This window comes from Porites lutea, chromosome 3 (genome assembly GCF_958299795.1).
Source record: "Porites lutea chromosome 3, jaPorLute2.1, whole genome shotgun sequence".
NCBI classification, from domain to species: Eukaryota; Metazoa; Cnidaria; class Anthozoa; order Scleractinia; family Poritidae; genus Porites; species Porites lutea.
The window spans coordinates 17494020-17516240 of record NC_133203.1 but is presented as its reverse complement, the minus strand read 5'-3'; the positions used below and the strand labels follow the sequence as shown (position 1 = coordinate 17516240).

General features: G+C 41.7%; 1 protein-coding gene, 1 long non-coding RNA gene and 2 other non-coding genes across 4 annotated transcripts; 3 read left to right on the top strand and 1 right to left on the bottom strand.

The window, feature by feature from the left end:
* Window positions 1–2267: 2267 nt before the first annotated feature.
* LOC140931731 (uncharacterized protein F54H12.2-like) lies at window positions 2268–3644 on the bottom strand. The gene has a single exon (XM_073381485.1). It carries the CDS (start codon window positions 3642–3644, stop codon window positions 2268–2270), a length of 1377 nt encoding a protein of 458 aa, XP_073237586.1.
* An 8403-nt stretch (window positions 3645–12047) lies between these two features.
* Window positions 12048–12119, top strand: Trnad-guc (transfer RNA aspartic acid (anticodon GUC)). Its single transcript has one exon. It is a non-coding gene; the product is annotated as a tRNA-Asp (tRNA).
* Window positions 12120–12166: 47 nt separating this feature from the next.
* Window positions 12167–12238, top strand: Trnah-gug (transfer RNA histidin (anticodon GUG)). Its single transcript has one exon. It is a non-coding gene; the product is annotated as a tRNA-His (tRNA).
* A 7879-nt stretch (window positions 12239–20117) lies between these two features.
* LOC140929552 (uncharacterized) lies at window positions 20118–22221 on the top strand. Its single transcript, XR_012164742.1, has 3 exons — window positions 20118–20182; window positions 21151–21472; window positions 21967–22221. It is a non-coding gene; the product is annotated as an uncharacterized lncRNA (long non-coding RNA).

Here is a 22221-nt window from a genome sequence, read left to right as displayed (position 1 = left end):
CCGCTTTCCCTCCAGCCACTAAAGCAAGAATAGCTGCTGCTAAGAAGGGAGCTATCCCTCCACGTTGTCTTCCCACTCCAGGTTTGCGCTTTTTTGCCAACCCTCTCCGTCGTTGTCGTCCTTTGGCCATGGTTAATGAATCTCTCGTGAATGAATCTCCTTTTATATCTTCGTCAAACGTATGAACCTGAGGTTTCCCCTCACGTTGGGTTAAATGACTCCATACGCGAAAACGATCGTCGGAGGCCGGATGTAAATCCAACATAAAATAACCAAAGGGGCGAGCCGTCAACCTCAAAAATAATTGAAGCACTCGTCGCCATTTGTCTGGATACACTTGCAGCAACAAGTTACGGATGCCCGTCTTGTCACGAGGACTTTTGAAGCAAATAGCATAATGCGCATTGCGGTTGATGGTTTTGGCAAATTTGCCGGGAGGAAAGAGATCTTGGGTTAGATACAAGGCGGTAATACCACGATGATGAGAATCTTTGGTAAATAAATCCAGCACGCGTTTATCATTGCCCGATTCCTCCATCAGATCATCGAGAATGAGAATCCCATGATGTTCAGGTTTAAACCATTTGACTAACGCTCCCTCAGGAGGAAGACCTTTGTAAAAGTGAACGTTGGAGTGTTTTTTCATGCGATCAAAACGTGGTTGCCATCGATCATAGCAGTAAACCATATTTTGGGGAGGGGGATAAAACAGTTTTTTCTCTTTCAAGAGGTTTTCGACCAATTCACTCTTGCCAGACCCAGACGGGCCGGCAATAATTACACTAGCAGGTTGACGAATCATGTTTCCCACGGTTTACGAAAGTGAGTGTAATGACCAGTCGCTCCCACTGCACCCATACGTTTATAGCCTTTGTCCTTGCCCAATTTATACCCAATTTTGGCGGCTGTGGATAAGACGGTGCCAAGTCCTTTGCCTCTCTGATAATGACGGACGTTGTCTTTTATACCCTTGAAAGCTTGCTTGGCTAAAAAAGCACCCATTTTAGCAAAACTGGGAGAGGGTCCCGATAAACCCATGGCTACGCCTTCGGTAATTTTATCCACTAAACGGGGTTTTCTTTTAAATCGGGCGCCCCCTTTTTGACGTTGGCGTCGTGTTCGCCTCACAGTTCGTCGTTTTCGCCCCATAGTGTATGATACAAACGCGGAGAAGCTAATTGAACAATCAGTTGCATGTGTTCTCTTAAATAGGTGTCGCCCATCCATTCAATATAGTGTTTCATGGCCTCCCAAGCTTGTTGTTGAGCCAACTGAACCGCCTGCTTCCAATGAGACTCATCCCATTGGTCTTGGTCAAAATTCTGCCAGGGATGTTGACTCATATACAGTACCTTGGCTTTGGCAAAGGCCTCATAGACTCGACGGGAATCCTGACGTGTAATCATGCTGAAAGTACACACGATACAGTCTGGGAGAGACTAAGGCTAGGGTAGTAAACACCACCTTTTTAAGGACTGGTTTGTCCAACAGAAAGGTGTTTAATGCAGACAATTGATGAGATCTGGCAAGGGTCATAATCTCCACCCAGTCTTGTAAAGTACCCAAGGGCCAATGACAATGACAGTACCATTGATACAACAAATAGATATGGGCTTGCGTAAAAGCCAATCCCTCTATGGCGTTTTGCTCATCCCCACGGGTTAACATGTTCAAGAATGAAAGAAACAGAGTTGGGTACACATATTTATTGTAAATCATAAAAATAGCAAAAGGCGCAACGGCTTACATTGGATTGTTGACAACTTAATTCTTTTCTCGACAGCTGTGTCTTAATTAGACGTTGAATCTTTTCACCCGCACGACGATCATTTAATACTAAATTTTGCGAGTTCCATTGCGCTAAAAAATCTTGAAAGGATTCATTCCTGGCTTTGGCTTTTAAAAACAAGAGCGCATAATGTCCACAGGTTTGACTGTCCATGGCTTGCAGGGTATGATCACTGGTAATGACTTCTTTCCATTGCTTGAACCAAGCTTGTAACTGTGGGTTCTTGTAAGTGGATAAGGGCAAACCATAACTATCAAAGACTTCACACACTCGGTTTCGCGTCCAAATAGCTAACCAATGTTCCCCAGGTTGACCTTCGGGGTCTGTGTTGACAATGTAAGCATCACTCAAGACTCTCGTTCTGGGAACGGTCGGTAACTTGTCCGCTGGAAACACCCCTCGAAACACTTTGTTCAAGTCAGGATCTTGTCTGGCTAAGTGGTTCAGGACCGTATCACTCAGAGCTACGAACTCCATCTTAGCTGTTGACAGAATAAAGAATTCCGCCCCACTGGTCTATTTCATAGATATTTTCATACTCACTCCAGATCACCACGGTAATGTTGTGACCCACCGCTGCCCGGAAGTCAATTTCATAGCGGACATTGCCTGTGAGTCTGGGATTTCTGTACTCAGGGTCATCGGCATCGCCTGCAACATTGTTGAACATGAACAGGGTGCAATTTTTGCCTTGTCCCCAATCCCCTGGCCGCATCATAGGTATTTTATGATGTTTGTAGGCCCCAGAGGCAGTAAGGAATCGGTTATACCCTACCAAATCTTCTGCTTTGGTATTGCCTGTGAGTTCCAGGGATCTGTACGGGTACTCTTCGCCGTCAATCGTCTGTCGGACTCGGGTCACCCCAAACTTTTGATAGGCAAAGGGGTAGTGTTGCAGACTTCCATGGTAATTGGTGGAATTCATTAATCCTATAATGACCTTCCCAGGAATTTTGTTCACGAAAACATTGTCTTGTTCCCAACGGGTGCTATTGCCATCAAACGAATAGGTTCTGATTTCACTGCGAACCACAGGATATTGTACTTTCTTGGTTTTACTAAGGCTACGTTCTTTCTGCAGTCTGGTATACACGGAGGCATTGAGAGTGACTTTTTTCATCCAGAGAGTGACAAAGATGTCATTGTCTTCTAGGGTGGGAATCTTTTTGCCTACGGAGGTGGTCGTGTCTGGCGTTCCAAAGAGAAACAGGTTACTGTCGTTCAAATAGAGTTCTAGATCAATTTGAACTCCTGGCACAAGACATTTGCCTGTTCTGAAGACAGCCACATGAGGTTTGATCATAAAGGTATGATACGTTTTGCCTAGCAAACGGCGGGTCAAGGCCTTGAGCCCTGTTTTTCCATCCCAGTCACTGGGATTGGGCTTATCATTAGTACCAGCATTGGTAGGGGTTAATGAAGCACGCACATTCAGTTCATTGACCCATCCTTGAGCAGCCAGGGTGGTTTTTCCTTCTTCACGACTGTAATTCAACATTGTTTCTACGTAGGCTTTGTGGTGATAGGCATTGCTTTGCTCCGTCATCAATACGCCGTTGAAGCTCACATTCATTTGATTAAAGAGGGTATGCCCAAAATTGTTGACACAATACACATATTTTGTGTCATTGCCATCTGAGGCAGCTGTTTCATCATCATCAAGACCTCCTGTGCCTGTCGTATTCATACGTACTTTTACTTCCAACTTGGTTTCATTTAAATCATAGTAATCTTCTGAGGAGGGGACCGTAAAGAGAATAGGTCGTCTCCCCGTATTGGCAGGTTTGAAAGGAATCCAACGATTGGCTTCATACCGATAGTCAATGTCTGGGACGTCGAACAGATTCAATGACATGTTGACAGAGTGATGGCTTAACGTCGTCTGCGACGCCTTTTATACTGTCGACCTTTGGTGGTCCATGGATAAGTGACTTTGTGCACACGTCCTCCTTTCTGTTTAGTGCTTCTATTCGCCTTTTTTCTTAACGGACGTAGCCTCAAAGGGTCTACCCCATAAGGTTTGTAGGAGGTCATGGCCCAGGGATTCATGGGGCTAAAAATAGTACCACCCCGTTGGTAGGGTGAATTGTAACGACCAACGGATCGTTGATGTTTCACACGGGATTGTGATTTTTGTCCATGTTGCATGATTACACGCCTAAAATGTCTTTGACGCGTTGTCGTTTCTTTTTATAGCTTTCTTTAACTTTGGTTTTGGCATAAAGACCTACGGCTGCGGGAATTTTACGTTTCAGACCTCGTTTTAACACTTGGCTTGAGCTTTTAACGGCCTCTGCAGCAGACACCCCTTTTTCATATGCGTCAAGGCCATGTCCAATGGATCGAAGCAATGTGGGTCCAGCTAATTTGACCAACTCTTGTGAAAACCCTTTTCCTTTCAGAGTGGGGGTATGATATCGTGTGAGTGACCCACCCAACATGATGAAAGACTGTGTCATCAGAGAGGAGAGGATTCTTTTATACTCGTCGAAACCCTAGGGTCACGAGTGTTTTGCCTGTAGGTAGGACCAACAAGGATCCACGAGGTGTAGCGAGGGACACTTCAATGATTTCCACTCGTTTGCTACGCAGTCGAATCCATTCGCGATGAAGGGGTTCTACCGTCGCTTGGCCCTGACCCCGACGTTCCAATTCCACTTTTCTCAACAACGAATGTTTTTGGGTCCCAACGATGGTCGATTCGACTACATCGCAATACAACATCACTGTTTGTTTGATGGTTCCCACATGTGTATTAAACAAGGCAGTTAAGTTTAGAAATTGCCAATCAACGTAGCGGGTGAGATACATATACTGCTTTCCTTCCTCGGTCTTGACTTTGAATAACTCATTCCCTCCCATTAAATCGTGTGGTTTAATCCCCACAAAGTGTTGTCCTAACCACTGATACCTTTGATTGGTTCTCGTAGGAAGTGTGGTATCATTGTAGGTATTGGTGGGTAATGCATAGTCTAAATTGGGTCCTAATTGATACTTGTCGTTCTTGTCTTTGGTAAGGAGGCCAAACTTTTGAGCAAAGTCGACATGAAACCCAACGGTTGATAAGGCTTGCACTTTATTGGCCGCATCGCGAGCATAGACATCTTGAGGAGGGACAGCTTTTAAAACCAGCGTGTCTTGTTTCCATTCAAACGTGGGTTTCCAAGTGGATTTCAAGGATACAGTGGCTGCTTCATTGTTGGCTGTTTTCCAAGCGACTGAGGTGGTCGTCACATCTTTCATCATGGTTTGATCCATGTGGGTGATAATATTATGCCATAATTGGATACCTGAGGTGACCGGAAAATCGTTTCCCATCACGTCCTTTAAGGTCACCTCTTTGTCTTTGGCTTTAAAGTCCACCAACCATGAGTTATCCGCTGCTTGGTGACGTTGGGTGAATGTATAACGATATTTGATGAACCCTATATCCTGATTAGAGGAAAGAACGGTGGGACTATGTCCCTCGTCAGCCACGGAGACACTCCATAAACTCGCTTGCCAAGTGTCTCCCGGTAAATTCAAAATGGTGGGTAAACGGACTTTAAAATTGTTGTTTTTGTTGTTGGGAAATTCATCAGTGGGATCACTGATGAGAGTGATACGAAATTCATTCATAGTACTTGCAAGTCTTTTTTCCAAATCCAACTGTTATACTGTTTGGGCCACCCTTTCCACGCAACAAACACTTGATTTCCTTTTCGTTTTAACACTTTTTCCACCCGAAATAATGCCTCATCGGGGAGTAAAACCCTTTGAACATCTTCTTCATAAAATGTGCCTTTTATAGGTGTACCATTCCATTCTGTGAGGATGTAGGTGACAACAGGGCTGATGGTTGAAATCCCATGGACTAAAAAGACTTCTTCTGTCCAACCAGGCAAATACCCTTTTTGAAACACTCGATGTTTTTTGTTTAAGCGTACTTTATCTCCCACACGCAGTTTAGGACGAGCCCGTTTGCGTAACCGTTTTCTATACAATCGATTCCAAATCAAATATTCATTGTCCGGGGTCACATGAGCAGGTTTTTCTTGAATACTGGAATGAACGGTGTGATTGTATTGCTCCACGATGAGGGGAAGGGCTTTCAAGTAGGTGAGGGTATTGGCAGCAGTAAAATAGCGATACAGTTTAGTTTTTAACGTTTTAATCAACACTTCCGCTAAAGCGGCTTTTGTATCCCCTTGGGTGGAAAAATGGTCTACTTGGTGTTTTTTAAAAAAGGCTTGCACCTTAGCGTTCATGAACTCTGTCCCGTCGTCTGATTGCACCCGTTGAGGTTGTCTGGGGCTAGCTTGTTTCCATAACGTCTGTAACGCTTGCACCATCACCGCACCTGTTTTGTTTTTGATGGGAATGGCCCAGGCATATTTGGACAGGACATCCACCACGGTTAAAATGTACCGGTGACCTTTATTCCATTTGGCTAATTTCTGGACGTCCATCAGATCCATCACCCACTGTTGATCGACTTTAAAGACCATGACGGGTAAGGTAGGAAAATGGCGACGTCGGGGCTTGTGTAACGTGTAACTCAACAAAGTTTGTAAGACTTGACGGGCTTTGGATTGAGTGAGTCCATGGGCTTTGGCAAATTTAGTCACACCTCCTAACGAGCCAGGTTGGGAAGGATCGACATAGGCGTTCGACAGTTTTTGCGCCATGATACATGAACCACTGTGCTAACAAATAGGACAATGAATATGTCCTTGACGAATAGTGTGTCTTTAAATAGTGAAAAATCCAAGACCCCTGAGTGGGAAAATGGCGATGCAACCATGTCATGTAAATAGCGTAACGACCCCAACTGCGATGGGTGTCCATCATATACTCAAATAAGGCAACAGGTGCACAGCGCTTTTCTGGAATGGGCCTGTCTTGGGCTAGTTTTTGACAAATCCACATAGTGCATCTATACTCTAAGGTGTTCATGGTGAACAATGATATCTATGAGGAGGTGGCTGTGCTTTATACTTCAAAAAAGTTTTTGGCATACCCTTCCGTTCCAATACATGAAGGACATGGTATGGCCAAAATGGTATCACCGGGTTGTTTTGAATCAAGATATCGTTGACACTTTGGACAGAGCAACTCGTACCGCAATTGAGCATTATCTGTTTGTAATGCAGCTATTTCCCCTTTCATGTCTTCAATTTGTTTATCTCGGACCTGTAAGAGGGCTCGGAGTTGTTTCAATTCCACTTCACAATCATGCCAAGCCTGGGTCATTTCTAACAAGCGCCTAGCTGTCATGATGAACTAACAATGAACGCTGTAGGGTAAAACGTGTGGCTTTATAACCCAAACCCTAACCCCATGGTAGTAGAGGATAATGGGGGTTCTGGGACAAGAATACCCTCATACAATAATATATCCCTAACCTTAACCCTAACCCCAAGGGACTAGGGTTTAACCCTAACCTCATTAGCATTTTAACCCTAACCGTAACCCTAACAAAAGAACAAGCAACAATATGAGGAGTTTAAAGGGTGTTTTATTCTTAAAAATTAACACATCTTATAGTAGGACCTTCGTTGAGGTCTTTTTGGTGCAAATCTACTAAATGTTCAAAAAAACGTTCTTGGGCTGGGGTTAACGGTAACCCTTGTTGTTTTCGTTTACGGCAATACGACGCCAAACTGCACACTTTTTCCGGCAAGTCACCAAAGGGCCAGGGTCTCTTCACAAACTCAGCAATGGCTTTTTCGTTTTGAGGCCAAAATCCTGTGACGGGTTTGCACTGCTGATGACAGGCTTGCAAATACTTTTCATCTGTAGGCGATAGACTTTTGCCTTGATTTTTCCTCTTTTGCAAATAGGACGCTAAACTGGCATCACTAGGAGGTACGCTTCCAAAGGTCTTCGACACAGAGGTTTGAAATTCGTTGTTGGCCATGGCATTGATGTCATCCCATTGGTCTCGTTTCTTGGTTACCTCCGCTATCTCGGGACTCCAATGAAAGGTACTTGGCAGGGATTTTTTCCAAGGATTTACACTTTGTTTGCTCTGCCGCTGCTGCTCTTGTTGTTTGGCGGATTCTGCAAACTGATTGAACCAGGAATGGTCGGTTTGTTGCTTTTTCCATTTCTCTATATTTTGCTCTGCTTGTTGCAACCAGGTCTTGACAGGATCTGGTTTCTTGTCTGTTTGTTTTTGTCGAAACAACGGGGTGTGGATCCACTGAAAAAACTTGCAGCGAGCGTCTTGAGTGGAACCACCACAGGTGAGAAATACTTTGTTGAGATTTTTGGCAGTTTTACTTAACCGCATCTTGGGAATCAATTGGCAATGACACATTAGATTACCCCATTTGGCATGGACTTCAGGATGAATCTCTTGTTGAAGGACCATTTTGACTTTTTTCTTATCTTCGTCTTTCCCATAATACGAGGGACAGAGTTTCTCTTGATCCCCAAATACTAGGAGAAACTCGGTGGTTAATGGTTCATTCCCGTGGAAGTTCATGATGATAACTGATCATGGTTCAACACATGCCGTGTATTTAACAAAACCCCTAAAACGTCAATCCCTCCCTAGGGAGCGGGCAAGTCTGGGTCATGACGTCAATGGACCTCCCCAGGGAAAGGGTAAAACATGACAAACAACATGCACTCACGTAGCAAAAAGAACTTTAATACAATCACACGTTCTACATCAGTTTAAGGAAATTGAAATCCTCCTTCGGTTTTCTGCTTTTTCTCCAGGCTCATCCTGTCACTGACCATGTCCGCCAGTCGTTTCTTCAGGGCTTTTCGGGTGGCTGTCTTGGGTACATAGTTGGGTTTGGGGGGCTCGTGGATCCACTGAAAATACCCACATCTGACTTCTCGAGGTTTGGGACAACCTAGGAAGACTTTGTTCATGTTTCTGGGTGTTTGACTCAACTGCAATTTTGGCACTAATCCACAACGACAGCTAAGGGTTCCCCACTGATCGAGTATTTTGCTGTGTATCTCGTTACACAAGGCTTCCGCTACAATCTGCTTGTTCTGCATACTGCCAAAAAAGACCGGGCAGGTATAGCACAGGGCTCGTCCTTGGTTAGGAAGGACAAAGTTCGTATGCAGTGGTTTGTTTTCATCTTCCAAATACTCCAACATGTTAGCCAGTTGCTCTGGTTCCTCCACAGGCCACCATTCCACGGTTCGATCCTCTTGGGTCACTGCTACTCCCTCTTCCAACACTTTCACAGGCGCTAGGTCAGGTTGTGTTTCCTTAGAGCTTGGACCATTGAACATGTCATCTAGCATCATCTCTTCATAGCTTGGGAGAGACGGTCTAGGATACTCTTCTATGTTTCCTGCTAGTAACGGACCAGGTATGAGAAGGTTGGTGGGCACTGTTGGCTGAGGTGGAATGACTCGTAGTTCATTTCCACCATATGGTGGATCGTCGATCACTTCTTTAGGGTTCACTGTTTTCTTGGTTTTCTTGCCTTTGGGACGTTTGTTGCTTCCTTGAATTAGTACTTGAGATTGAATCATTCGTTTTTCCAACTTCGCCATCTTGGGGTCGTCAGGACGAGTTATGGACTCCTCATCAGGGGAACCAAATATAGCGTTCATGGTATCCTGAAGTTCCGACATTCTGCTTCGTTGCAATTGCTGAACGGTCGGTTCTTGAAATTTGCACATAATGACTTTTTTCACTTGAACACATTACTTTATTGAGCATTTGGGCCCTAAGGGAATTGGGTCATAACGTCAATCCTTCCCTGGGGAGCGGGCAAGTCTAGGCCATGACGTCAAGACGTTGTTTACGCTTGGGTGGATGACGTGAATCTAGTCACGTTCGCGTTCCTTTAAAATAGCATGACGCTACCCAGAGACTTCGTTCACTCTCCAAGTATGGAGACTATTGGAGTTGTTGCTTTCTGTCACGGTTTTAAAATCACCGAAGAGTTTTTTCTCTATCGAGAAATTGGTTTATGTAGTCGAGATGGATATCATCATCTTTTGTTGTCTTATTCTCCTGGACATGACTTGTCTGCTTTTTCCAGTGAGACCCAAATGAGTATTGATGAGCAAATGAAGTACGATCATGGACTAACCTTTGACGACACATCTGGACGAGATCAGAATTTGGTTGCTGCCGATGTCAAACAATGGTACAAGACTCATTGTCCCTCCGATTGCCCCGCTGTAGGTTTGCTAGATGTTACTCCACCGCTGAAAGAGCTATTTCAAGCCATGGATATCCCTACCGTGGACCTTCCCATCGGTTTAAACGAGATCCATGACCTGCCTACAGGTACCACGAATGTCATGTCACCTAGCGATTTTATACATTGGTGTAGAAATCACAGTGGTGCCAAGCTTCCTGTTTGGCATGATTATTGCGCCCGCGTCCTGGTGTGTAAGCTCAGTTGGTGGTTACGCAAAACCTTGCACGTTCAGCCCTCGGTCCAAGAAGTCAATGCTCAGCGTGTTTTGTGGCAAAAGCGTTGTGACGAATTGTTGGAATGGATTCTATGTGACTATTGCATTCAAGAAAAAGATGATGCTTTTGCCAAGGGGTTAGGATTAGATTGGGTACCTGACAATTGCGATGGCAAATGTAAAATAGTGCAGTACATTTTTGAAAGAGAAATAACTGATCCTAGATGGGAGTTTTCTTATGAGGATGAATTACCCGAATGTATGCGAAAATTGGCGATAAAAGGGTGATGTGTAATAAAATTTCATTTGACCACCATGACTCAACCGAGTGACATTGTCTACCCTGTTTTTCAAAAAGAAACTCTAGGCGTCCCAAAGGAAATACATTAGGGTGGACGAGTCAGTGAAGCGTGAACTGTCGATATAAGCAAGTGATGTTGTTGACTCACCACCAGTGATGACTGACAACAAGTGGTTTGCTATTGTGGGAGAAGCCGTGATTTTTTGCGCTAGTTTAGTTCAGAAAATCAAGATGTTAAAGCAGCAACTTCAATCTGCCCAGGAGGAATTGACAAGACTCAAAACCGTTCTCAAAGACCTGGAAGAACGACATGGCTACGACACCGTGCTCTAAGATGGACACGTTGTTGAAAAAACTAGATCCTGGAAACTTTTCCAACTACAAAGAGTTTATTCGCGCTTTGCTCATTGAAGCCTTGGCTAATACAGAGTTTACCTTTGACGAGTTGAATTACAATCTCTATGCTTTGAACAAAGAGATTTTTAATCAACTGAACAAAGAAACGACCGCCTTTTTTAAATTCTTGCATCGAACACCTGATGTGGATTATAAAATGAAGGAGTGACTTGCTTGAGTTCCATTAAACACTGCCTTTTCCTGGAAGGAACATGGACACCCTTTTCAACTCTATCGAACGTTCCAAAGTACAAGGGTATCATGACTTTATGTAAGCCATCATTTTAGAAGCCATCTCGCGTCATAATTTCACCTTTGATGAATTGAACACGTTTTTGTTTAACCATAACAAAGAGATTTTTGAACATGTTTGTGAAAAAGCCATTGCCTATTTTGATGACTATGCTCCTAAAAGCCTCAAGTCCTGTGGGAATTGAACATGTCCGGGCAATGACGTCATTGCATTGTTCATTCTCTGGACATTGACGTCAAGGCATCATTGTTTGGTCTGTTTATATTTCTCTTTGACAATGTGATTCTTTCATTCCATGAAGCAAGATGTCGGATGTGAAACCTTTTACGATTATTAGTGGTGGCGCTAACGGAGTCGATTTAGAAGCAGAACGCTTTGCCAGAGACTTTGGTTTACCTGTACAGATATTCATTCCACCTTGTCACCCAAGAAGCAAATACCTGTCTCCATTAACTCATTCACAATTGGGAGAAGCCATTCCGATCACGAAGCAAGTGTCTGCTCGATTGAACAAACCTTTGAGCAATCCCATCAGCTTACAATACATTCACCGAAATTATCATGTTGTGAAACAAGCAGAAATGGTACTGGCTTTTACAAGCTTTCAACCTGAAAGTAACTTATGCTTTGGAGGTACCGGTTGGGCAGTGGAAATGGCCAAACTTCTCAAGAAAATCCTGTACGTGTACGATGTGCAACGCAACATTTGGTTTTGGTACAGACACGATCAAGATCTATTCTACGCCTGTGATCAGATGTCTGAAGAACAGTTTGCTTTACCCACCTTTCTACCCAAAACGGCCATTGTCGGGATCAGAAACATTTACGATTTTCCAGACGCGTTATTAGAACTTCAAGATACCTTTAAACGTAGTCTCAATATACCTGTATAAAGTTTCTCATGTTTGCACAGATTCTGTCAGTTGGTCTCGGTAGTATAATGGTTAGTATCTCTGCCTGTCACGCAGAAGATCTGGGTTCAATTCCCAGCCGAGACGTTGTTTTTTAATAAAGTGTGATATTTTTACTCTCATTCTTTGTGGTGGTCTCGATTGTATAGTGGTTAGTACGTCTGTTTGTGGCACAGAAAGCTCGGGTTCGAATCCCGATCGGGACCTTCTTTTCGACGTTGATCGTTTATCAATGTCGGAAAGACTTCTTTATTTTTTCTTCTTTCTTTAGGTTCGGAACACGCTAGCACATGCTGTTAACGTTAGTACGGGCTTCCCTCTTTTCCAACATCCCAAGGTTGTAAGTTCGATTCTCCCTTTTTTACATCCTTTTTCTATTTTTGGTACTGCGCATGCGTTCTGGTTTGCGCCTGCGCCCTTTGCAGGGGGCCCTTTTCTCTCCCACATGTCTGACTTGCCTCACTCGTTTACACATATAAGTTCACGTTTGACTATCGTATAATAACAACTCAAATGTCCTTCCTTTATGCCCCGACGACTTCCGACTGCCGAACTTCTCTGACGACTTCCGACTACCGAGCCTCTCCGACGACCCTTTCCAACGACTGCCAACGACTCCCGACGACTTCCGATGACCTCGTACCTCATTTGCATCATAATGGTTGCTGAATAGACGACCGACACTACTAATGAAAATACATCAGTCTCGCGAACACTCCCTTAACGTCGGTGTGCCACTTACGTTAAGCCCTGCAGGGAGGTTACCAGCTGTTTATATTACCCTACTTTATTTTTCATTGCGTATTGCAATGCGTATTTAGCAATTATTCCCCGAGTGCGCGTTGGATATGAGATGCTGGATAGCCAACGAGGCGCGTAGCCGATTTTCAGCTTCTTTTTAATTTTAAGCAGACGCATACAGTTACCATAGCTGGAGAGCATGGTATACTGGCTCACATACCATGATGGCTAAGCCAGTCAGTGCTCCAGAATTGCATTATCCAATAATTCAGTTTTTAATAATAAGGATTATTTCCAATGCCGGGTGTTAGAAGCAAACAAACAAAACAAGCAACACAAAACATGGAAAGTTCGCATGCAACTCGAGTTTATCAACCGGTGAATCTACGGAGCTGAACGTGGTAAAAGGGGAGAACCTTTAAAAGGGGAGAACTCACTCCTATTTTCAAGAAAGGGGACAAGCATAATGTAGAAAATTATCGACCTATCACGACGCTATGTATTATTGACAAGGTTTTTGAATCACTGCTTAGCAAACAAATAACCCATTATTTTGACCCTACTCTATCTCCAAGATTGACAGCATACAGAAAGAATCACAGTTGTGAAACGACAGTAGCAAGACTTACAGAGGACTGGAAACATGCTATCGACAGAAAAGAATTAGTGACCATTCTATCTACAGACATAAGTAAGGCTTTTGACTCTCTATGTCACAATTTAGTCATCAAGAAGCTCAAAGCATATGGGTTCACTAATTAATCATTGGATGTAATTCGATCGTTTCTGAATGACAGATACAGTCGAGTAAAACTAGGCAGTATTAGAAGTGAATGGTCTAAATTGTCACGTGGTTGTCCTCAGGGATCTTCATGTGGTCCATTATTATGGAACTTATTCCAGAATGACATGACCATGTTGGTTAAAGACACAAACCTTTTCATGCATGCTGACGACCATCAGCTATATGTAACAGGGCATCTTCCAGGCTACAATATCAAGGAAAGTTAGCCATGTCATGGTACAGGGATAACTTTCTACTTGCCAACACAGAGAACTCCCGATGAGCCAACGGAACTAGAAAACCTATTGGATATGATCATCGCGTTGGAGGAAAGTGGCGAAGCGGAATTACAGAAAACACAGGGAACAGCTACCAAAAAACGTCCATACGATCGGGCTAAAGGGGAAAATGTTAGACTAAAAGCGATGGAGAAGCTGTCAGAGACGAAGAAAAGAGGTTCATCAGCGGATGAACAGGGATGAAAGCGATGACAAACCGAGGCGTCAACGAAGAAGTGGAGGTGATGCTATCGAACAAAGCACAAACAAAGCATTTCTTGGACTTTCTAAAATGATGCCATAGCTATTTCTGCGAAAGAATTGCCGAAGAATCACACTGATAGAGAGCGGTTTGCAGCCACGTCGTCTTGCATCGCGACGGAGATCTTAACTTTACTTTTCGCGCGCAAACGACGGCGTTCCACAGGTCCAGTCCTTTATCAGCCACCGCGTTCTAGAGGTCGTCGCGTCCCAGATCTTAAAGTCCCTAATGGCTCTTGATCACCGTAGCTTAATTAGGCCTGGAAATAAGTTCGGGCCGAAATTTTTTGCGTTCGACAAGTTTACTTTACAAAATCTTGCCAACAAATCTGGGTGCGTGTAAACCAACCTTATATATCATTTATACATCACATCTGAGGTGAAACAGTACTATGAGGCACTGTTTTTATCATACAGACCTCGGACAACAGAATGCAGTATTTGACAGTTTTGCAATACAAATTGCTATTATTCAATATTCAGGACGATCGAAGCACGCGTGGGCTTTAGCTAAACCGTTAAAAAAATTTCCAAAATCACCTATACGGCCAGCCGGTTCTGACTTTTGCATTGCTAGCTGTGGCGAGTGTTTGAATGAACATTAACACAGTTAAGCTCCAATATAATAAAGAATTCATTATGTTAATTTTCTATTTCAAAATGGTTCAATGCGCGGCATTTTGAGTACTCTGGGAAGCGTTGTCCACTGAACGACTAACAACAATCGGCACAGCGATTAAAATTACAAAAGAGACTACTAATAATCAATAAAAGAAATATAATTCGGTGAAACATATACAGAGACGACAAGTTTCATTCAGGAAGACAAGTATTAAAGTGTCTCTAAAAATCCTGAGTCTTCGAGCTTAAAGCTGAAGTTTTTGTTTTAAGCCGGCTTCCCGGTGTTTGCTTTTTTCAAAGACGAACTCGAGCCAAGAAAATCGCTCAAAGCTTCTTTTACAGCCAGAATTATAACTTAAAATTCTTTGGAACGTGTTCTTTCTACTTGCGGTGAGAAAATGTCTAAAGGCTTTTTAAAGATCTGTAAGCTTATGTAAACCTGATACTCGGTCACATCATTAGGGCCATTTATACGAGGAAAAATAAGACGCGAACTTTCCGTATAAACGGCACATTTCGTCTAAAATAAGACGCGGCTTAGCTAAGACTCGTCTTATTAGATAAGACATGCTCGTATAAATGGTACAGTTCGCGTCTTATTTAAGACGCGTCTTATTTTTCCTCGTATAAATGGCCCTATTGTCTCAAATCTTACAAACGTGCGCAAACAAAATAGCCGCATAAACTACGCTCGACTTCATTAAATTAGAAATAAAAAACAAACATCAAATACAATAATTACTCAGGCTTACCACTCGAGATGCAGCTCCTCAAAGGTATCAAGTAAGGCCAGTATCGCTTCAGACTTTGAAACCTTCTTACGCATTAAGCAAGGTGAAAACGAAAACGATGCCATCCGAAATCGGATTTCCAACTTTGACAAGTGACGTATTTCTCAACCAAAAACCCAAAAACCAAACTAGCCATGAATAACAGAAAACTTCCGATAGCAGCTGAATTTCATTTTGTACCGAGCCCAGTGGAAAAAGACAGTTAAAAACATCACAAGTTGACACAAAACTCTGTCAGCTTCAGCTGTCAAAGTAAACAAGATTCAAGATGCTGCCTAAATTTTCCGCATGAACTCACCTGTCAAATTTTAACCAATCAGAGCATAAAAACTGGACGTAGAACGTGACCAACGCGTGAACATGGTGAGAAAAGTCAAAAGCAACTGTCTTCCCTGCCTGTAGCAACTGACTTAATTTTCGCGTCCGAGGTCAGTTTGAAATCAAAATTTTAAACACATATTTCATGTGAATCATTTTTTAAAAAATTTAACTTGAGCCTGCAATCATTTGAAAACCAGTACCTTGTCAGCGAATAACTTCAAAAAAATACTTGACCTCGAGGAGCCGACACCTGAGCCCGCGATTCGCTCAAGTGATACTGGTCAGCGGATACCTTGTTTTGACAGCTGTCAATTGATCACATTTCCTGTGCTCCGATCCCAAACTAGCTAAAAAGTATGAGATTGAACATAGTTCGTGATCTAGTAAAACGATTAACTGGTCAGCGGACAGCTTCCAAATAAATCACGTCACCTCGATGAGTTGACACATGAGCCCGCGATATGGTCATGGTATACTGGTCAGTGGCTATCCTGTTTTGACAGCTGTCAATTGACCATATTGTGAATGTCATATATGAAAGATGAGGACTTGCCAACACACGCCTGAGTCACCCCTCCCTTCCTTTTGATAGTCTTCCCTACCCTACCCGTACAATCTGTAGACGCGTACGTACGTACGTACGTACGTACACTCGGTCAGTCACGTGACAACCAAGCAAAAAGAGGTTGACCATATTCCATGAGTATGAGGCTCTGTCCCACGCGGGCTTCGCGCGCGCGGGAGCTCCGCTACTATTTCTCATTTGTAAATAATTTTATTTTTGTGTCCCCAATTAGTTGTGAAAACTAACTACATTGACACATTAATAAAGCCTTTACTTACTTACTTTACTTACTGGTCTTTCATCATGATCAACGGGTAAAGCGCCAACAAGTTCGAAAGTTAATTCAAAGGTAGATTTCAGGGAAAAAGCCAGGTTTTTGCGGTACCATTAAGAACTATAACTCACTTCCTGGAGGAGGCAGCGTGGCCGAGTGGTTAGAGCACCGGACTTGCAATGCGGAGGCCCCGAGTTCAAGTACCGTTCTGACCGCTAACTGGATTTCTTCACGGTAGTCCTGAGTTCAAATCCTCGTCCATTCTTGTAAATAGCCAGCTGGTTTGCCCCCACCCAGTAGGGATTCTTAACCCTGTTAAGCTCAATTTGAATTGTTTGTTTCAGGTATTTGCTCGGCCCCAACAGCACAAGTGCTATAAATACTGCCGAGGGTAAATAACGGAATCGTTGAATTATTACTTTCTTCTCACATACTTGTCAGAAGAAAGACATCGTACTGACAAATGTTCCTTCTCCATTTTGGCATTTTAACTTTCCCCTGTAATTCTGTAATAGTTGTTTTCTTTGAGATGCCTTGAAAAGTTACAAATTGTATTTTTAGAACATAAATCTGCAACGAACATTATTTCTTGTGCATTTTACTCTTTTATTAATTGATATTTTATTCAGTTATTATTTATTCATTTTTTATTCATTAACTATTTTTCGCCAATCCGCCGACCGTTTCCTCATTTTACAGACTCTAGAAATTTACGGGTAATTTCAGTGCGGTTTGCGGTTTTCTTATGTTATTCTGTGTGGTGTTTATAGGTATTTCTGTGCGGTTTGCGGTATGCAAACCTTTCTTACGTCCCCCTCTGTCGAGAATTTACCGAAAATTCTGATCAGTAAGCGCTCCGGAAGTTCCGGAAGTCCCCCTTTCCCGAGGCCTGGTTCCTAACATTTTGGCTGTGGTCACGCGTGTCACTTACCACAAATCGATTTCAGCTGTAGTCTTAAACATTCGTTGCAGATTTTGTGCACGTTTGCAACTTGACAAACGCTTTACAGTAAGAGAATAAGTAAGTAAGTATGAGAATAATTTTCGTTAAATTTATTGTACCCTGGAGGGTTTAGAACTATTGACACTCCGAGAAATCTTAACGCGGTCGATCGATCAGGGAAAAAATGAACCAATTAACTTCTAGTGCTTCTAAAAATAGGCTGTTATTTTCACTCTTTAAACCAGTTAAATGAAGCTTATTGTTAAGAGAGAAGAATGGAAATTAACGTATAATTGTAAACAATATGTAAACATTCTTTTCCCACTCGAAGATAGCCTCCCCGCAGACGTCCTTTGGGGTTCGTTCGAGGCTAACTCGAAGCCAAACCTGAAGGACATCCGAAAAATATCTCCGACGTCTGACCGCGCCGTTTAACTTTAACATTTGCTTCATTTTTTGAGCTGGTTAAGTTATTGGCAGGTTATATAGGTCGTAGAATTGTGAATATGAGTTACCATGTTTTTTTTTTTCGGGTAAATGACTGTAATCAGTCTAATCACTCAGGGCAACGTTTTTAGAATTTCAGTTGGGTCAGGGTTATCCACACCCGGCGTAGCTAATCGATAGAAATCGATATCGGAACTCACTCGATATAATTGATATCAACTGATATAATCAATGGATTGTTATTGCTTGACCGACGGCATTGGGAATAAACAGAAATTCATTCAAGTCATAGGAAAAATTATTTAATGTAATAATCAATAGCAATCATTAACAAGCAATGATCTTGGACAGTATTCATTCTCATATTCTAACCATAAAGTTGCTGTTGGGTAAATAACACTGACAAAAATCGGATGCAGCACAATATACAGTTAATGTCATATCCCCAGGGAAACAATTAGTTTTGTTTTCCCAAGAGTCCTATTTCCAGAGAGGAAGTCAAGGGAATCATCAGTACTTGAGAGAAAACAAAACTAATTGGTTTCCCAAGGGACCTGACATTAAGTGTTTTGTTAGTTTTCTAGCTATACTTTAACTTCAATCGAAAAGCAGCAAAAGAATAACCTGAGTGGATCAAAACAGTGGACTCAGTACTTATATGAAAACAAAAATTAATTCTCAAAACCACTGAATGAATGATTTATAAAGTATTTTCCTCACATTATGTGCATCTTTTTCCTCCACCAGCTGCTGTTTCTCTTCTAGGATAACTTTGAAAATCGTTGCTTTTGATTTTAGCCTGAACCTTCATGTTTGTGTTGTTCAGTTGGGTTGTGTTCATTCACGAAATGGAAAACTGGCAGTTCGTTTCCTACCATCTGTCAGGCCACTTTAATCAGTGTGATGACCACATGCTGTAATGTATCCTGAGAGGGGTACAATGGCTCATATGTATCACAATTGTGATACATTTGATTTCAGCCAGGGCTGTGTGACCAAGAATCAACCAATGGCACCTTGACTAGTTGAGTGAAGTCTACGAGTGCATATAAACACATCTTATTTTTGACTTCAACAACTACTCCAGGTGTTTGTTTCTTTGGTTTTACTGATGTTACTGTTGTGATACTGGATATTGAGAATACTTTTTATTTCTTGTTTACTTTACTAGATATTCTTACGTCTCTTTCTTGATGCGACTCATTGAAATATTAAGAATACTGATTTTGTTGTTTACCAATAATAATTTTATTGTGCCCCATTTGTCCATGCTTTGGAGTTGCTGTAGAGAGAAGAGAGGGTTGCACAGTGCCACTTTCCCAGCAGTTTCTTACTTTATCATGAACTGCACTTAAGCTAAAAAACAAATCGAAGAGTAATGATATTTGTTCCTGTTAATGTTTTTGTTATTTTAGTACATACTTTATCAATCAAAAGGACTGTACTCTTTAGTGTGGAATGACTCAGTAATACCATACGGACATCGTGTTAAAAAATATATCTATAATATCTATAGAAATTAATACTAATCGAAGTCACCACTATCTGTCGTTATGAATTTATATCAATTAACATGGGAAATGGATGTCACTCTATGATAGATTAATACTGATTACTAATGATTTTGATGAACTATTTGTTTATTGGTTAACTATGTCTGGTGCACATTATGCTTATCAAATGGCCCACATTATTATGGTAGCCCTTTATACTACCACTTGACGTACAATGTAATATTGCTTTATTGCATCATTTTCCTTGTTTGATTGCTGAGGAGGCAGCTGAAAGTTGGAAATGTTATAAGTCATGCTTCTGTAAATTTGTAACCATGTGTGGTCATAAAATTAATGTGGTATCCGAGCCGGTGCCTCAAATGGAAATCCTTTAATTTTGGCAAAGTATTCACATAAGGCAAAGGGTCAAAGTTGCACTCTTATTTCAGCAAAATACTTTATTCTTCACTTTTCTGCCCAAAATTATTTTGGCACAACATGGAAAACCTTACATGGCTTGGCGCACAGCTTATTAGTCAAATAAAACAACCTTCTTCTTTTTATAGAGTTGATGACAATCTTACAATGCTGTGGAAATTTGTTATCGGGCTTCCCTGTTGCAGTTGGTCAGGTAAGTGAGTACATTTAGTATATTAAGGTGTTTTTGTAGAGCTTAAATAAGAAGACTTTTGAAGTTGTTGGTTGTCATCAGCTGGTATGACAGAGGGACATTTGCTGAAAGTCTAAAAAATAGAAGCTTTTGTTGTACAACAGTAGTGTATATATTGTTACAGGTCAAATTTGATTTCGGGTTAAATTTTTTTAACCTAGATTGATTCTCAATTTCCTTTGTCTCCTAGCACTAATTATTAATGAGTTAGGACTAGGAAACAAAGGAAATTGAATATCCACCTAGGTTAAATCAAATTCAAATTCAAATTCACTCATTTTTAAGCACTGATGAAAATAGCAATATTGATATCGGCACTATATAAGTATTATTATTATTATTATTATTATTATTATTATTATCATTATTATTATTATTATTAATATCTTATGGTATAATGTACTCCATAGGACCAGTTTGCCCAGTTTTCTACAAATATTGCCATGGTAGAAAATGCTTAGTTTCCTGAAATTGTAAGCTCTAATAAAACCATATTTTTAGTGATTTACTTGTTTTTTTGTTTATTTTCGCCCTTTTTGTCTCAAATATCTAGCTGAGATTTCATTAAATCAAAAATGACTCAATAAGTTTGGAGTCCTTGGCTCAATGATTGAGATTTTTTGCAAAAATTGGGGGGGGAGGGGGGGTTGAAAATTTTGTCAACTTGGAGAAAATTGGATTTGGGGGTTAAAAAACTAAAATTTGAAGTGAATAATTAGTAGAAATAATGTTGAGCACTATACTGCAGACAGTTCGTCTTATCAATTTTGCTGTCTCAAAAACGGATTTGTATGGGTAAACAACAGCCTTTCTCAGCACAAATCAGGGCGTTAATCAAGTGATTCAGTTTAGTTCCTGGTTTCAAGAATCCATTTTAGTCACGCACATCACTATAAGCTCTAATACTGAAATACCTAATTCTGCTTCAGATACCACACTTGAATTACAAGATGCTAGAAAGTCTCTGGGCACACAGCCCATTGAAATGGCAGACTAGGAACTGACATACGCCAAAGAAGCTAAGCAAAAACGTGCTGCAAATGTGGTACAACAAGAGTTTGCTCAAAGCAAACATCGCAAAGACCCCCCCAGGAACAAAAAAATAAGCCAGTCAGCGCAGCCAGCCAACAAGCAACAAGTCATCATCATTACAGCCGCCTTGCAGTGGGGAAAACCTGCCTCCTAAAGAAGAGGAATCAGCCAACAGAAAGAAAGGTGAAGAAACCCCACCCTCTTCAACATCAGTGGAAGGTAAGACGCCATCATATAACAACTTGTTCGATGTTCCCCTGTCACCTGAGCTTGGTAAAATCTTGATCTCTGACTTAGGAACTGGCGATGTAAATAATTATTTAAATAGTTTCATCATAGCTTCAAGTAGTGAATCTTCAACAGCAAGTGTAGTGGTTAGCACTACTCCAACATACACCACCCTTGAACCGGCTACTACAGCCCACATGCACTCCAATATGAGTATCCTAAAAGACTCTCCCGGGGGTGCTCACTTAAGAGAAGATTGTCAGGGGTCTCGTGGTTTGTCTTGTGTTCCTCCTCCCCCCCTCAGCCCAGCATGCCTCAACTCACTGGATGTGAATTTCAAACGAATGTTCTCAATACTCTGACATTGGTTCTACCCAATCAACAGTTTATTATAAATGAGTTAAAAGAAATAAAGCAAAATATAGCAGTTCTTCAAGCTGTTTGTCAAGAGGGGGGTAATATTTCCACTCTTGAAAATGTTGTAGGTGCCCAGGTGGAAACGGCCCCAAGTGTACCCCTCCTTACACTGAATCAATTAACAGAGCTTAAGGAAAAACAAGCAAATAACTCCAAAACTGCTAAGGTATACCTAGCTGTACATATCATGAATGCTTTCACTACTAGAGAGCAGCGAATACGAAGGAGCGTTTTTAGATCCAAAACGAAACCAAGCTTAGATAGTAACATAGTACAGCAGATTTGTAATTACTTTTTCATGATGTATCCTTGTACTGGAGACA

Excerpts from the sequence above, each read along its gene's own strand:
- LOC140931731 (XM_073381485.1), bottom strand. The coding sequence starts at position 3,644 with ATGTCATTGAATCTGTTCGACGTCCCAGACATTGACTATCGGTATGAA.